General features: G+C 36.3%; 1 protein-coding gene across 2 annotated transcripts in view; it reads left to right on the top strand.

Moving 5' to 3' along the window:
- DDX42 (DEAD-box helicase 42) overlaps positions 1 to 18046 on the top strand; it is a 44539-nt gene that overhangs the window by 5649 nt on the left and 20844 nt on the right. For both annotated transcript variants that reach the window (XM_069076258.1, XM_069076259.1), the window contains exons 3-6: positions 6956 to 7192; positions 9307 to 9457; positions 15780 to 15841; positions 17785 to 17821. In XM_069076258.1, coding sequence (XP_068932359.1) covers positions 6972 to 7192; positions 9307 to 9457; positions 15780 to 15841; positions 17785 to 17821 — 471 coding nt within the window. In that variant the 5' untranslated portion in view covers positions 6956 to 6971. The remainder of the gene's footprint in view (positions 1 to 6955; positions 7193 to 9306; positions 9458 to 15779; positions 15842 to 17784; positions 17822 to 18046) is intronic.

Below are 18046 nucleotides of genomic sequence, written 5' to 3' on the forward strand. Positions count from 1 at the left end.
AAGGTATTCGGTATGGGGCGGCCAGGTAGCACAGCCAGTAAGAGCACCAGCTCCAGTGTCGGGATGACCTGGGGATCGAATCCAGGCTCAGACACTTAGCACCCACCCAGAAACACCTGGCCGTGTAACCTTGAGCAAGTTACTTAACCCCGGTTGCTTAAAAAAAAAAGGGGGGGGGTATTTGGTAAATGTTTTGTGTATATAAATGTACATTTAAGATCAGTCATAGGAAACTTTACTCGAGCTTAGGTCTGACATCTTCAAAAATGTTATAGACATAAATAGGAAGATAAAGTAGGGGTGGTAGTTGAGGTGAATTTTAGGCAAAATTAATGGGATAGCTAACAATACTAATGCTTTTCTTATAGTGAAACCTATAGTGAGACCTTGAGGGATCTACAGATGTTTTTGCTCTCTAATTTAGAGGTGAGCAACTGACTATTTTAGTCTCCATTAGTGAAAGTGGTTACAGCTGGTAGAAGGGGTTGAGCTGTAACTTGATGATGATGATAGCTAGCATTTTAAGGTTCACAAAGGCTTTTAAAAAATCCTATCTTAATTGATCTTTATGACAACCCTGGGAGGTAGATGCTATTATTATCCCCATTTTGTAGATGAGGAAACAGAAGAAGACACTTTATTCAGTGACTTTCACATGTGTCTAACTTTCATGTAGTTAGTAGATATCTTAGTCTGAATTTGAATGAAGGTATAACTGATTCCAAGTTGGGTGCTTTTTCCACTGGGCCACCTATCTGGTCTTGGGTGATTGTTACTGATGTGATGGCCCTGTCAGTGGGTTTCCTCTCATCCTTTTAGTTTTGGTAAACCCTGTAAGAGCTGTGTTCTCCTAGCCTACGAGGTATCACTTCCATGCCATAAATAAGAACTTCTTTGAGAGCAAATAAATACTATTTGATTAAGTTAGTAGTCATAATGAGAATTTCTCCTTTTGCCTCTCTCTGATAATCTTTTTTTTGGAGGGCAATTGGGGCTAAGTGACTTGCCCAAGGTCACACGGCTAGTTTTGTGTTAAGTGTCTGAGGTCAGATTTGAACTCAGGTCCTCCTGACTCCAGGACTGGTGCTCTACACTGAGCCACCTAGTTGCCCCCATAAGATTTTGAATTCTAAAAATTCTCCACCTTCTTCCCTCACTCCCTTCCCCAAGATGGAATGCAATCTGAGATAGACTGTGTGTGTGTGTGTGTGTGTGTGTGTGTGTGTGTGTGTGTGAACATTCGTATTAAACATATTTTCACATTTGTCGTGTTTGTAAAGAAGAATTATAACCAATGGGAGAAACCATGAGAAAGGAGAAACAACAACAAAAAAGAGAGGAAATAGTATGCTTCACTCTGCATTCAGACTCCATAGTTCTTTTTCTAGATGTGGATAGCATTTTCCATCATGAGTCTTTTAGAGTTCATGTAAGTCTTTCCATGTTTTCCTGAAGTTCACCTGCTCATCCTTTCTTATGGAACAATAGTATTCCATCACATTCATATGCCGCAACTTGTTCTGCCATTCCTCAATTGATGAGTATCCCCTCAACTCAAAAAAAGCTGCTATGAATATTTTTGTACATGTGTGTGTCCTTTTCCCATTTTTATGATCTCTTTGGGATACAGACCTAGAAATGGTATTGTTGGGTCAAAGGGTATGCCCTGTTTTATAACCCTTAAAAAAAAATCCCAGCTCAACAACAAAATAGAAATTTTGAAAGTCAAACAGATTAATAAAACGGAAACTAAACAAACCATTGAATTAATAAATATAATAAAATTTAATTAATAAAAATAGGAGCTATTTTAAAAAGTAGCAAAACAGGGGCGGCCAGTGGCCCAGTGAGTAAAGCAGTGGCCCCAGAGTCAGGAGGACCCAACCTCAGACACTTAACACCCACACAAAAAAAACTAGCCATGTAACCTTGGGCAAGTTACTTAACCCCAAATACTCTCCAGAAAGGCAAATTTAAAAAGCAGCAAAATATACCAATAATTTAACAAAAAAAAAAAAAAAGAAAACCAAAATGTACAGAAGAATAGCACAAAAAAAGTAGTGAATTTCTACAACCCAATCTTGGGGGAGGTGGGGATTGGACAAGCCATAAATGAACTCCTAAAGGGAAGAAAACCCAAGGCTGGATGTATATACAAGCTAATTTTATAAAAAATTCAAAGAACAATGCTAACATAAGACAAACTGAAGAAAAATAGGAAAAGGGGTCCTTTCAAATTCCTTCTATAATACAAATATTGTCTTGATAACTGTGATAGTAATGGCATTTAAAGATTCCCCTGTATTGGCTTGGTTTTTCAAATTGATTGTGTTAAAACCCAGAGCTTGTTAATCCCACCTGTGGGATGGACTTGATGTAAAAAGAGAGTCCTGAACTGGGAGGAGCTGGTGACGTAGATTTGGAGACACAAGAGAGAGGAGGAAGACCTTTTTGAAAGCAGCACCTCGTGGAGCAAGAGAGACTAAGAGAATTGCTGGTGGCCGCTTTGAATTGCCCTGGACTTTTGAGACCTGCCCCCCTGAGCTGCCAAGGACTGAGGAGACATGGCTGTTTTGCTGGTACTTTGTCTGTCTGTTTTGATGTTGTTTTGCCAGATTTGTCCACTGGTGAAAGACAGTCCTGTTGAAGAAGTCCTGGAACCTGGCTGTTCGCTAAGAAGCCCTGAGACTGTCCTGCAGACAGAGAGTGAATACTGTCCACTGGTGAAGGACAGTGCTGTTGTTGCAGGGGTCTGGAGACTGTCCTGCAGACAGAATGAATACTGTCCACTGGTGAAGGACAGTGCTGTTGTTGCAGGGGTCTGGGAACCTTTCTGTTGGTTCAGAAGCCCTGAAGAAGGATTTTCTTGTTGTATGTTTACAGAAATCCTGGGAGAGGGCTTTGCTAATGTTTTCAGGGGTTCTAGGACTGTTCTACAGACAAGAGGATGAATTAATGAAGGGACTGGCAACGTATCTTGTGGCCTTGTTAAGCCTTGTGTTCCCAGACCCCTCCAGTCACCAGCTCCTCCCAGTTCAGGACTCTCTTTTCATATCAACAAGTCCATCCCACAGGTGGGATTAACAAGATCTGGGTTTTAACACAATCAATTTGAAAAACCAAGCCAATACAGGGGAATCTTTAAATGCCATTACTATCACAATAACCTAAACAAGGGAGAGCAAAAACAGATAGAAGCGAATTGTAGACCATTATGCTTAATAACATTGATGTAAAATATTTATGGTTTTTTTTGCCTTTTGGAAGGGGTACATCAGGGCAGTTGGGGTTAAGTGACTTTCCCAAGTCATATGGCTAGACACTTGTCTGAGTTCAGATTTGAACTCAGGTCCTCCTGACTCCAGGGACCGTGCTCTATTCACTGCACCACCTAGCCCTCCCCCTGATGTAAAATTTTTAAATAAAATTTAACAAAATAGTTAAAGCAACACATCACAAAGATTATATACAATGACCAAGTTGGTTATAGACAAATTTATACCAGTATTAACAAAGCTATTATAATATTCCATATTGACAATAAGACAAAAGATGTGTGATTATAAATATAGGTGCAGAAAATTATTTTGACATAATACACCTTATTTCTGTTTTTAAGAAAGCACGAAAATTGGTGCAACTAGGTGGTATAGTGGATAGAGCGCCCTGGAGTTAGGAGGACCTGAGCTCAAATACACATTAGATATTTACTAGCTGTGTGACCCTGGGCAAAAAAACAAAACACAGGAATTTTTTTTAAGAAGACAGGGAAATAAATACACCTTTCCTAATATGAGTAGCATCTATCTAAAACCAAAAAATAGCATTATATGTAATTGACAATCAAGTAGTAGCCTTTCTGATATTAAAACATCTGGATAAAGCAAGAACGTTCGTTGTCACCTCTACTGCTTGACTTAGTGCTAAAAATATTAGTTATAGCAATAAGATGACAAAAAAAATTGAGGGAGAAAGACGTAGGAAAAGAAGAAATAAAATTATTGCTTTTTGCAGATGATAGGATAGATTAGGCAATCCAGAATTAATTCAAATGATAACTAGCAAAGTTGCAGGTCATTAAATAGACCCAGTAAATCATCAGCATCTCTTGTTTTACCAAAATCCAAAAGGAAGAGATAGAGAAATTCTGTTTAAAATTAAATTTGTGGTATATTAAATACTTGGGGTACTGCCTAACAAGATAGACACAGGGATAATACAGATTAACCTCAGAACACTTTACTAAAAAATGAACTGCTTTTTTTATTGGTTTGCAGTAATAATAATAGCTAGCATGAATAAGTATTTTAAGGCTTGCAAAGCTTTACCAATATCTCATTTTATCTTCACAACCCTAAGAGGAAGGTGCTATTATTATCTCCATTTTTCTGGTAAGGAAAGGGTTCAGAAGTTAATAGTTACTAAGTGCCTGAGGGCAAGGTAGGATTCTATCCACCCAGTCACCAATTTGGAAGATTGATTGACAGCAATGGGAACTTAGTATCAGAATTTAAAAAAAAATTTGCATAACTGATGGATGGGATTTAAAAAAATGAGTATTAAGTTGTAAACTTCTGTTTCAATCTACATATGTTTATGAAGTACCTTTTTCAACTCTGGCAGCCGTTTAAACTAAATATCAAAATAAATAAAGCTTAAGAATCTGACTTTCAAATCACTTATCAATGAATTGTTAAACCAAGATTTTTTAAAATAATAAAACATTAAATTACATTGCTGTTATTTAAAATAGTACAATTTTGGTGGAGGGGGGGTGTCTCATTAGTATTTAAGCATTTATTTCATCTTTATCTCATCCTTTTAAATTTTATTTTTGTATTTTATTTCTTTGAGGCAATTGGAATTAAGTGACTTGCCTTGGGTCACACAACTAGTGTCAAGTGTTTGAGGCTGGATTTGAAATCAGTTCCTCCTGATTCCAAGGCAGGTGCTCTGTCCTCTGTGCCACCTAGCCTGCCCCTTATAAATATTTTATAATGTGCATGAGATGTCTCATACATGGTCACAAATTTTTGACTGATAAAGTTGTGTGGTGGACATCATTACCCACAGCACCTAGTTTAATGTGTAGCCCATAGTAGCCGTTCAAATATTTATTGACTCTCATATCTTCCTTTAGTTGAAAGTATGAATGAAAAGTCCTTTATCATGTGCCAGGCACTAAGGGCTGAAGATACAAAAATTGCTTTTGAGGATCTTGTATTCTAATAGGAAGAGACTATACATGGAGGAGAGTGGTGGCCATGAAAGGATATTTTCATTTTAGAAGTCTTAGGGATGGTGAGTAGAGCCCCAAAGCAGTTAATAGTTGTACTAATTTGATTACTTTTTCCAGAGAAAGAGGTGGAGAGGGGAGGAGCAGATATGCATGTGGCGCAGTAGTAATATGGATGTCTTTAGTGGTCAGCAGGGTATGATAGGAAGCATAACCGGATCCAAGACTGTCTAATATAGTGGGTAAAATAAATATTAATAAGTTGGATTTTAAATGCTGGATTTAGAGCAGATTTGGAGATGTTGGCTTGCTTATTGCTAACCTTAAGTTTGTAGTAAATATTGTTTCTCAGCATCCTTGTTTAAAATAACACAAGATGAGCAGAACCAGGAGAACATTGTACACAGTAACAGCAATATTGTGCGATGACCAACTTTGATAGACTTAGCTCTTCTAAGCAATTCCAAAAGACTCATGATGACAAATGCCATCCACATCCAGAGAAAGAACTATGGCGTCTGAATGCGAATTGAAGCATACTATTTTCTGTTTTTTTCCTTTCTTCTCGTTTTTCACTTTTGTTCAGATTCTTCTTTCACAACATGACTAATGTGGAAATAGGTTTAATATAATTGTACTATATAATATGATATATAGCCTATATCAGATTGGTTGCTGTTGTGGGGAGGGGGGGAGGAAAGTAAGGGAGTAAGAAAAAAATTTGGAACTCAGTATCTTATAAAAAAGAAGGTTGAAAACTACATGTAATTGGAAAAAATAAAATACTATAAGTGAAAAAAACAATTGAAATAAAATAACACAGGATTTGGATTGATTAGAAATTATTCTGATTATGAATGATTTCACTTGAATTCTAAGTGGACACGGGTATAGTTTTGACCTACTTTAAAGGAATATTATGTATAAGTATTCTCCAGCTTTTGTGGGATGCAAATATGTATGTAAATAACTAAATTATATGTAATATCATTGTAAAAGTAGAGAGGTTAGGAAGGATAGATAACATTTCCTTAAGAAGTTACATAGATGAGTGATAGGAAATATTATTGTGGAACAGACAAAGGCATTTGAATTGAAGGGAAAAGCCTTGTAGCTTCTACTACCTGAGCTAGTCTACAAGCCACTTCCAGTTTCCCAGATAGGAAAAGAGTTTCAAATTAAAGTTAGTATCTACAAAAGGAAACAAAAGAAACAGTTCACTTAAAAAAACAACAAAATAAGAACACGTAACTTGTATTCAGGTTAATAATTGTATTTTTAAAATTATGCTTTTTAGCCTCTGTTTTATAAGAGGAAAATGTTAAAGTATAGTTTGTTTTTTTTAAAGAAGGCAAAAGGAGAAAAAACTATACACAAATTCCTAAGTAAAGGTCAACCAAAATGCTTGTCTAATTTAAAGGTTGTAAAGTAAATTATAAGCTACACTTTGCACCTTCTCACCCTCTTTGGGGATTATCCAACATGCCATCCATGCTCAGATTCAGATTCCATTAAAATATGTGAGAGTGCCCTACTTTATTTTTAGGAAAATGGTGTGGTTGAGGCTGACATAACATAAATCTGAAGGAGCTTTTAGTTATTGAGAAAGATGGCATTTTCAAGAATTGAAAAGTGGGCATTACCTAGGTAAAGGTGGGTAAACATAGGGAAGTTTATTGTGAATTCTCTATAAGTAACTTAATGTCATGATTCTGACAGGTCAATCATCTACACCATGAATTGGAACAAAGGTGGTCCTGGCACCAAGCGGGGATTTGGGTTTGGTGGATTTGCCATTGCTGCTGGGAAAAAGGAAGAACCAAAGCTCCCACAACAGTCCCATAGTGCCTTTGGGGCAACCAGCTCTTCATCAGGGTTTGGGAAGTCAGCTCCGCCACAGCTCCCTTCTTTCTATAAGATTGGATCTAAACGAGCAAATTTTGATGAAGAAAATGCGTAAGTTTCTTGCTTTGTAGTAAGTAATCTTGCATAAGTTGTATATACCCCTGCATCTTTTTTCTTAGCTTTATCAGTAGAATTGGAAGGAGAGAAACTTTTTGTTTACCAAGGAAAATTTTATCCTAAAAAGTTATGTTGCCTTGCAGAAAAAATAAATTTTAGATCTTTTTTTTCTCTTTTACAGGGAGTTATAAATTTTGAGAACTGTAAGAGCTCATCATTTATTGTTAGTTGTTTGCTATTCTTTACTAGCAGGACATTTATTGATAGCATATAAATTATGTTACAAACAACAAGCCATTGCCAATACGAGTACAAACTAATAAAATTTGCCTCTACACCTCACTCATCTATTTTTTAGAAACCAGACTCATAATTTGAGAGGTGAAGAGAAAATCCTTGCCCATAAGTGTCCAGCTATATGTATGACTAATGATTTTTGCTGTGGTTAGGATTCCATTTTCCATAGATCATAACCCATATTATTTTATGCTATAGAAATGAAGCATTTCCATATAGCAGTAATTCCCAGTTTTGGTATTGTAATACCATTTGTATTAAAAGATAATGTTCTCAAAAAATTCTCTGTCAATATTCACTTCAGTTTAAAAAAAAATGCATACCTTAACATTGTTAGAGAGTTAGTGGCTATTACAAAATTAGTATAGGTTGTTGTGACTCTAAAAAGATTGGTAATTATCTTTTACAGTTTTCTGATTATAATGTATCAGGAAATAAAGATGAATAATATTTAGGAAAGTGGGTTCTGTTGGCAAAACTAACCTGACCACAACATATCATAAAATTATATGGATATGTTTATTATAGAATGCATTTTTTTTAAAGCAATTGGGGCTGTCATTTGCTCAGGGTTACACGGCCAGTTATTTCTGGGTGTGGTGCTAAGTATCTGAGCCTGGATTTGATCCCCAGGTCATCCCGACACTGGGGCCGGTGTTCTTACTCGCTGAGCCACCTAGCTGCCCCAAGAATGCATATTTTTAAAAAGATATATATTCTGAAGCCACTTGAATTCAATTTTCAAGTTCCAAAACTGTTGTAAAAGGTTTATAGAAATCTTTTGGGGGTGATATTTGTTGGGGAGAAAAGATATTCTTATACCTAAAGCATATTTAAATAGTGTGTTAGATTATAATGGATTGGACTTTCTGTTATTGGAGGTTTTCAACAGGTTTTCTCTAAGGATATCTATATCCCCTCTCATAAAAAAATACCCCCCTGAATTTATTAGTAGTTACAAAAAAAAAATTGACCAAGTTTTTAAGGTTTTACCCAAAAGTTCTATCTCTTGTACAGCTTACTATTTGATTAATCTTTGTTTTCTGTGTAAGAATGGAGTGCTACATGTACCATGCTCACGATTGGTATCATAGCTTTAGCAGATCTAAGCATTAGTTTTTGCAGTTTTTACAAGAAAAACTCATTCTAAAGTGGTTTGAAAATTGTAAAGCACTATACAAATATTAGGGATTTTTATTTAATTGAAAAACACAAGATTTGAGCAGGTAGGTTGAGATATGGAGATAAGTGCTATTTACTCAGGTATACATTTCTAAGTCAAATCTGGTTGCAATAAACTCAGAAGAAAATGAATTCTTTTAAGTACAGGAATTTTGCATTTTGAATACTGCTTTAAATATCTAGATCTTCAGGTAGGCCTTAGAAATGCTTGCTTAGAAACATTACAATGAAAATTTTTGAATTACACAATTCTAAATCTAACAGGATGAAACATTTGCTTAAAAAATTTGGTAAAGGGCGTCTAGGTGGCACAGTGAATAGAGCACCGGCCCTGGAGTCAGGAGGACCGAAGTTCAAATTTGGCCTTAGACATTTAACACAAAAACTAGCTGTGTGACCTTGAGCAAGTCACTTAACCCCAACTGCCCTACCCTCCCCCCTTCAAAAAGCAAAAATTAAAAAATAAAAAAAATTTGGTAAAACAAAATTCCACTGTAAAAAGAATATGCAGACAGTTCTTTGGAGTTTATTGTAATGGTATATGACTTTAGGTCGCTGGGGTGTGGGATAGGTAAGGAATTTTAAAAAATAATTATTTGCCTATTGTTATTTTACCAATTGCTTTTAAGTTATTTTGAAGATGAAGAAGAAGACTCTAGCAATGTCGATTTGCCTTACATTCCTGCTGAAAATTCACCTACCCGCCAGCAATTCCATTCCAAGTCAGCAGACTCTGACAGTGATGATGATCCCCTGGAAGCATTCATGGCTGAAGTAGAGGCAAGGCTCTTTAAATATCTGTCATTAGAATATGCTGTTGTTGAAAACAAAACAGTTACTGTGTTTACTGGCCACTGAATAGGAGCATCTTACTAGAAGAAATTATAGATTCTTGAGTACCTTATAGATTTCTTGGGTATATTTTTTTCAGGGCTGATGCATGACAAGGCAACTGGAACCCCTTCAGTAAAAGTATTCTGTTTAGAAGATATTTGAAACTTAATCAAGTATATATTTTTTTTAATCCTTTTCTCTTCAAACTTAAATTTTTCATGACATTCTGTTTTACTTCTCTTGACTCTCTGGCCATTCTTTTCTGTTTTCACTGGTTTCTCATTCTTACTCTGTTCTCTTTTAAGTGTGGATAATCCTTAAGGCTATGCCTTTGATTATGTTATCTTTCTTTATATTCTTTCCCATGATGATCATGTCCACTTGAAATGGCTTCAGCTATCACTCCTTAATGCTTTCTGACTTGTGTATTTGAAAAAGCTGAAGAGTAGGAGTTGACATACTTAAATTCTATTTGTTAATTTGCAACTAACAAGATATGTGGCCTTCAATCACTTAATCTTTCTTGGGCTTTGATGTCTTCATCTTATAAATTTATAGTTTAACTAGATGGTTTCTGAGGTATTACCCAAATTTAAGAAGATAATTAAATTTATTCTTCTAGGCTTTTATTTTTTCCTTGCACTGTATGCAAAATTTCTAACTATTCATTATATGTTCTCATTTGAATGCTAGCTCAAATTTATCATATCTAAAACGAAATTTTTCATGTTGTCTCTTACATCTCTTCCCCAGTACCAAACCAGTTCCTTTTCACTTCCTCATTTTTGGTAATGGTACGTTCTTCATGTCATCTAGACTTGAAGTCATTTTTTATTTTTCTCTTTTCTGTGCTTCTTCTATCAGTCACCATTTCCTGTTAATTCTTCATCAGTATCTTTCCCACCTATTTCTTCTTTTTCTTTCCCATTGCTACTTACCCAAGTTGAGACCCACATTAATTCTTTTTAAAATAATTTTTTAGTTTGTTGATATTTGACATTTTTCCTATTTGACATTCATTCCTGAATGTCAAATTCCTCCCTTCACTGTATCCAGTACTAGTGCTATCTTGTAACAAAGATGTAAAAAGAAAGAAAAAAAAGCATTTCAGCAAAACCAACCCAGCCTGTTGACTGCATCTGAAAGTAAATGTAGTATTATATACCTCTAATTCCCCCACCTCCACAATTAAGTGAAGGAGGTACATTTTTGTAATTTATGTCCAGGTCAAAGTTTGGTCATCATAATTACACAACATTCAATTCACTTTATTCTTTCCATTAATATTGTTATTGTTTTTTATATTATTCTCTTAGTTCTTCTTTCTTAACTGTATCAGTTCATGTAAATCTTCCCATATTTCTCTAAGTTCTTCATATTCATTATTTCTTATTGGTAATAGACATTTAGCCATTTCCCTGTGGCTAGACATCTACTTTGTTTTCAGTTCTTTGCTACCATAAAAAAGTGCTGCTAGGAACATTTTGGTTTGTATGGAGCCTTTCTTTCTAGCTCTGACATACTTGGGTATATGCTAATTAGTAAACCAAGGATCATTAGATTAAAGGGTATGAACTTTTTTAGCATAATTGCAAAATGGCTAGACCAATTCATAGTTAAACCAATTGTTAAACCATAGTTAAACCAATTGATTATTTACATCTTTTGTCATCTGTAAAAGGATTCTGTATATAAGAAAACATCATTTTTGCTTTGCATTTTTTTTCACATTAGTGAGTTGGAGCATTACTTATGTGGAGCATATTTATAGTTTTCAGTTCTTGTGAGAACTGTTTATTTATATCCTTTGACCACTTATTCATTAAGGAATGACTGTTAGCTATATACCGTGTTTCCCCGATAATAAGACACTGTCTTATTAATTTTTTTTGGAAAGAAAAACACCAGAGGGCTTATTTTCAGGGGAGGGCTTATGTTGTCTTGCCTCAGCTCTCCTCTGCAGCACTGCTCTCAATGGCGCCAGCAAGCAAATCACTGGGGAAGAACAGGATGACGCGCTCACTGCTGCAGCTCTGACTGGATGCAGCTCGGAGCGTGGCGAGCGTTTCACGGGGGGGGGCGGTGCATACAGGTACTGTAATGTAGTGTGTAGTGCAGGGGATCACCTTCACTGCAGTAGCAATCTCAATAGGGCTTATTTTTGGGGTAGGGCTTATTTTAGAGGAATCTTACACAGTAGAGGAGGGCTTATTTTCGGGATAGGTCTTATTATCAGAGAAACACGGTATTTGTGTTGTTTTTCAATAAAAATATTTCAGAACCTTATTAGAGATATTAGATATAAATGTTGTCATTTTTCCAAGGGTGCTATCTATCCCTTATCCTAGCTGCATTAACTTTTCAGTCAATGAAATTCATTGACTGAAATGAATTCAGTCAATTGTCTATTTTATCTTTTGTAAGAGATACCTCTGTACCTTTTTTGTTCAAGAATTTTCCCAGTAGGAAAGAATTTTTACAACTAGTGTCTCTGATAAAGGCCTCATGTCTAAGATGTATAGAAAACTGAGTCAAATTTACAAAAATACAAGTCATTCCTCTATTGATAAATGGCCGAAGGGTATGAATAGGCAGTTTTCAGAGGAAGAAATTAAAGCTATCTATAGTCATATGAAAAAATGCTCTAAATCACTATTGATTAGAGAGATGCAAATCAAAATAACTCTGAGGTACCACATCACACCTAGCATATTGGCTAACATGACAAAACAGGAAAATGATAAATGTTGGAGAGGATGTGGGAATGTTGGAACACATTCATTGTTGGTGGAGCTATGAGCTGATTCCAACCATTCTGGAGAGCAATTTGGTTACAAAAATATGCATACCCTTTGATCCAGTAATACCACTTCTAGGGCTGTATCCCAAAGAGATCATAAAAATAGGAAAAGGATCCATATGTACAAAAATATTTATAGCAGCTCTTTTTGTGGTGGCCAAGAATTGGAAATTGAGGGGATGCCCCTCAGTTGGGGAACGGCTAAACAAGTTGTGATATATGAATGTAATGGAATACTGTTGTGCTATAAGAAATGATGAACAGGCAGACTTCAGAAAAACCTGGAAAGACTTATGTGAATTGATACTGAATGAAGTGAGCAGAACCAGGAGAACATTGTACACAGTAACAGCCACGGTGTGCAAGGACTGATTTTGATAGACGTAGCTCTCAGCAATGCAAGGACCTAAAACAATTCCAAAGGACTCATGATGGAAAATGCCATCCATATCCAGAGAAAGAACTATGGAATCTGAATGCAGAGAGAAACAGAGTATTTTCTTTTTGTTTTGTTTTTCTTTCTTTTTCATGGTTTCTCCCTTTCATTATAATTCTTCCATACAACCTGACTAATGTGAAAATAGGAATGTATAGTAGAGCCTGTATCATAATGCATGCAGTCTTGAAGAGGGAGGAGGAGAAAATTTAAAACTCATGGAAGTGAATGTTGAAAACTAAAAATTAACTCAAAAAAAAAATGAATTCTCCCAGTAGGCATAGTTGTGAAAAATGCCTCTGTCTATTTTCCTTCACTTTTTTAAATGGTGTGACCTTTTATTTTTAAATCAAATGTTTGTTTGGAATTAATTGTGATGCACGGTCTAATAGGCTGTTGAAACCTCTTTTGGTTTGTTTTACCAAACATTTTGCCAAATATTTCTGATTTTTTAATCATTTCTTATCGCACATAGGGAGTTTTTCCTCAGGTATCATATGTAACCTGGTTTATTGGATAGCCTTGTTTCTTCCTGTCTTTCCAGTCTTGTATTTTATTCCTTTACTTTATGATCCAACAGCTGGCTTACTGTTCTTCTCACATGACATGCTGTCTCCTTACTTCATGCCTTTTCATTATATCCCCCATACCTAGAATGCTCTCCCTCCTCACCATCACCTAGCTTCCCTAGTTTCCTTCAAGACTCAGCTCAGATCTCACTTTTCACAGGAGGTCTTTTCAGGTTCTCCTTTTGCCCTCACACTCAGCTGCTTGTATCTTCTCTCTGAGATTGCCTTCCATCTACTCTGCATATATCTTGTTTTTATATAGTTGTTTGCATGTTGTTGGCTCCTCCATTAGAAGGTGAGCTTCTTGAGAACAGAGACCATGGTCTTGGCTTTTGATTCTAGCTTCCACAGTGCCTGGCATTTATTTAGTAAGTTCTTAATATATGCTTGTTGATAGACTGTTCAGCTGGGTTTTATTCTTACAGTGTCTTCTACTGATCCATTTTTCTGTTTTTTCTATTTTCTAATTTTAGCAAATAGTTTTAATGATTATTGCTTTGTAATACAATTTGAGATCTAAAAGTGTTATTACTTAATCACCCCTTCCATTTTTCCATTGAAATGCTAGACTTGTTCTCCTCCAAATAAATTTTGTTATGATTTTGTCTGGTTCTATGAATTAGTTAAGCACTAGATCTCTAATTTAATTCAGGTACTGTCAGCCTTTCATTATATTGGTATGGCCTAATAAAGCATTGACTATCCCTGCAGATATTTAAATTGTTTCTTTAAAGAGTGTTTTGTAATTGTGTTCATATAATGTTCGAGTTTATTTTGGTAGACTGATTTCTAGGTATTTTAAGTAAGAAAGTTGCTGTGTCAGACACATCTCCCAAGTTCCATCCATCTCACACTCTATCCATCATTAATGAGTTTGTTTCTGCTGCAGGAAGATAGGGCAGGATGTATGTTTGAGCTTGCGATATCTCCTGCTCTACTCTTTCCATCTCCTACTTGTTCATTCCTTTTGTCTCTGACAGTTGCTGAGCTGTGGAGAAGGGGAAAGTGAATCCATCAGTGAACATTTATTAAGCACTTGCTATGTGGCAGACACTGTGCTAAGTGCATTGTGGATCTGATATATTTTATCACCCTATTTGAATTGTTTCTTTTAATAAATAAGTCTTTATCACAGTTCTACCCTGTCACTCCCCACCCAAAATGTCATGGTTGATATATCTGAACAGTTACTATTCTATATCCCTTAGGTAAAAGCACTTAGGATTATCACCTCCTGAAACTATTTACGTTTTCACCTTGAAGGGACTTGGTTTGGGGTTCGGTGGGCTTTTAGCATTGTCTTTTGGAAGCAGAACTGAAGAAGTCAACGTAAATTTGGGAAAACTGACCTCAGTGTACTCATTTTATGATTCATCTTTTAGATAACTCGAGATATCAGTGATTTAAAGACAGACATTCCTCATGAGAATTTTTTAAAAATTTGGTTATTAGACAAAAAAAGAAAAGCAGTAAACAGGTTAGTATATGTCTTGAAAAATTATCACTACTATCCATTGCTGAACAAGGTAAAAGACAGGATAGAATATGGTACAGAGGAAGAAGATTGGCTTTAGAGTTTTTGCAGCAGTGATGGGATAATATTTTCCTTTCCTTCCAGGGATTGGAAGTGATGATAGAGAAAAAGCACGAGAGAGAGAGAGAGAGAGTGTGTGTGTGTGTGTGTGTGTGTGTGTGTGTGTGTGTGTGTGTGTGTTGAAGGTAGGGGTGAGAAAATCAACTAGAGACCAAGTTTTCTCTCACTTCACAGGCCCTATCCCATACGTCCACAAGGGAAGGGGAAGTGCAGTTGCCCTGTCAAGTTCTGCACTCCGGGTCAGCCTTTCATGTATATGAGGTGCATATAAATTAGGTGTTCATAAGTTGGGGACTTTGTGTTCTCAAAAACTTGAGTAGCTTTTTGAATTAGTGATCCAGTAACTTTCTTTTTGTTGTTTAGGTTAAATCTTTTTGGTTTAGCATTAAGAAAGGGTCATACTGATTACATCTTCTCAGTAGTAGGCAGTGGATCCCTATAGAATTTTAGGTCAGAAAGATTAGATAGTCCCTTAAGAGAATTATTTTCATGGTGCAGTGTTTTCTGCACGGAAGCATCACTCTTGATTAGCTTTTGTAAATATTTAAACTATAATGGGAGAATAGCTGAGCTGCTTGTTCTTTCCCTGGGTTTCATGTAGTAAAATCAAAACAATTTAAAAATAAACTTATTTTCAAAAGTTAGTTTGGTTGACAATTTGTAACAGGGCCATGGGGCAGTTTTTCCAGTGGCAAGCATCTTACTGTTTTTGGAGGAAATTCTATATCTATTCTGGGTCTGTTTTGTACTCTGTGAAATTAAATGATTGAATTAGGTGGGCTGAAGGCCCCTAACAACTCTTTTATTCTGTGCTTGTAAGGTCCCTTGTTGCTGTGTTTTATATGCTGTAGTTTTTGTTGTTCCATTAGGATCAAGCAGCTCGAGACATGAAGAGACTTGAAGAAAAAGATAAGGAAAGAAAAAATGTGAAGTAAGTTGCTTTCCTCATTTCACAAAATTTACATGAAATAAATACTGCTATGTTGCAAGGTTCTTTTCCAAACTCATAGAATTAATAACAACATCAACAAAAAGGTTCTGGCTTGGCTTTAGAATCCTAAAGAGTCTATCTTTATGCAGTAAAGGAGAGGCATCATGGCCTAGGGGAAAGAACATGAGCTTTGGAGTCAGAAGACCTGGGTTCAAACCCTGCCTCTGTCACAGTCTGAGTTTCCTCATCTGTAAAATGAGGAGCTTGGACTAACTGACCTTTAACATCCTTTCCTGTTCTAAATTTGTGCTCCTATGTCCAGAGCTTGGGCATCTGAAGAGTTTTTCAACTTTCAGGGACTAAAAATATTCAGTGGTAAAATAAAAAATCAGCTAAGAAACAGTGATCTTTCCACAATTAATGCTAGAAAGGGACAACTACATGGCTAAGTGGATAGATCACTGGCCTTGGAGTCAGGGGAACTGGAAGTTCACATGCAGCCTCAGACACTTACTGGCTATTTGACCCTGGGCAAGTCACTTAGCCCTGTTTCCCTCAGGTTTCTCATCTGTAAAATGAGCTGAAGAAGGGAATGGCAAACCACTGTTGCATCTTTGCCAAGGAAACCCTAAAGAGGGGTTCCTGGAGAGTTAAACATGACTGAAACAACTCAGCAACAACAAAATGCTAGAAAAGAGTCATGTCCCAGATTTGATCTCAGAGTTCTTTTGTTTCAGTCCAGAGTCTTTTAAAAAATCATTCCTGTACTCTTCAGTACCATGTCAGTAAATTGAGGTTAGCACCCACCCTTAATTTGTAGAGTAACTGGTGAAGGATTATATTCACAAAACGTTATATATTCCTCAGGACAAATTTGACAATGATATGTCTCAACAGTTTTAGAACTTTAAATGCTTTCTTTTCTGGGAAGGGAAATTCTTCCCATGTTTCATTCTGTACTTCCATCTCCAAAAGTTGGGGCAGGGGGAGGGGACCAACAGGGAGGGAAAGGCCCATACATAAAAGATTTTGGCCGCAGGCACAACTCATAATCCACTCGTAGTATTTCCTGTCTTTTTTGTGTAGTTTAGCTCTCAGTGCATTAAGCCTTCACTAAAGCCATATGGAGGTTTAGCCTTCTCCCTGCTGCTCTATGCTGTTTGCTGTGGTTCCTTGTTAATATAGGAATTAGCCAATGATTAAGGCAGGCAGGAAGTCTGCCTAGAGAGTAATAAGGTGGGGAGCTGAATAGTCATACTGTTTGTAACTCCTGAGTGTTGGACTGAAATTATTAATACTTATCACCAGAGTAGAATGCTCCTCAGTATCTTATGAATTGCTTCTTAGTGGTGTCAAGCACTGAAACAATAAGGGAACTAATACAGTTTTAAGCTTTTCTGTTCCCTGTAGTGACTTGTTTTGGCTGAAGGCCTTTACTCAGCTTGATTCTGGTGACTGTTTAGCTTTACCAGGTTCTTTCATTTTAACAGCCAAAAATCTGGGGTATTAAGAAAGTTGTATTGTCGTCAGAATATGCAAGGATATGTAAAAAGCTCGATACCCTTGGGTATTTTTTATATAGGCTTTTATTTATATAAATTCTTGTTATATCTGCATGAGAATTCCTGATGACAGTGCTGGGATGTGTTGCATGGGGCTGATAAGGCTAGGTGCTTCCTCACTTGTTTCTAGAAAGTTTCTGCTCTCCTTAAAACCTTGTCAGTCATATATGCTTCCAGAAATTCCAAGCCATCCTGTTAGAAAGGGGAACATACTTTCTCAGTGAATATGCACGTAATAGTTTACAGTATTTTAATTGTTGCTTGTTACTGTTAGTGTCTATTCCAATACTGAATGGAACTCAATACTAAATCTGCTATAAGTTTGGAGCTGGGTATGTGGAACATTTGCAGGGAAGTTTGTTTCTCCGCTTGTTTTTCCAGGGGTATTCGAGATGACATTGAAGAGGAAGATGACCAAGTGAGTTCCTATGCAGTATTTTTATCTTTTATTTTTACCTCCCCTCCCCAAAGTCAATACTAGGGATAAACCAGAACTTAACTTCATTGAAATAGACTCAGTCAGTCCTGACAGTCAACAGAAAATAGTTTCACCTAACTTGATATATTTCCAAATGTATAGCAAAGGAGTAATATAAAAATGTGCATGGCTTTCCACCACGTTGAATAAGGAAACTTTGATGTA

Source organism: Petaurus breviceps, unplaced genomic scaffold (genome assembly GCF_028583685.1).
Source record: "Petaurus breviceps papuanus isolate PSGF00001 unplaced genomic scaffold, PetGlider_PUasm1.0 90925, whole genome shotgun sequence".
Taxonomy (NCBI): Eukaryota; Metazoa; Chordata; class Mammalia; order Diprotodontia; family Petauridae; genus Petaurus; species Petaurus breviceps.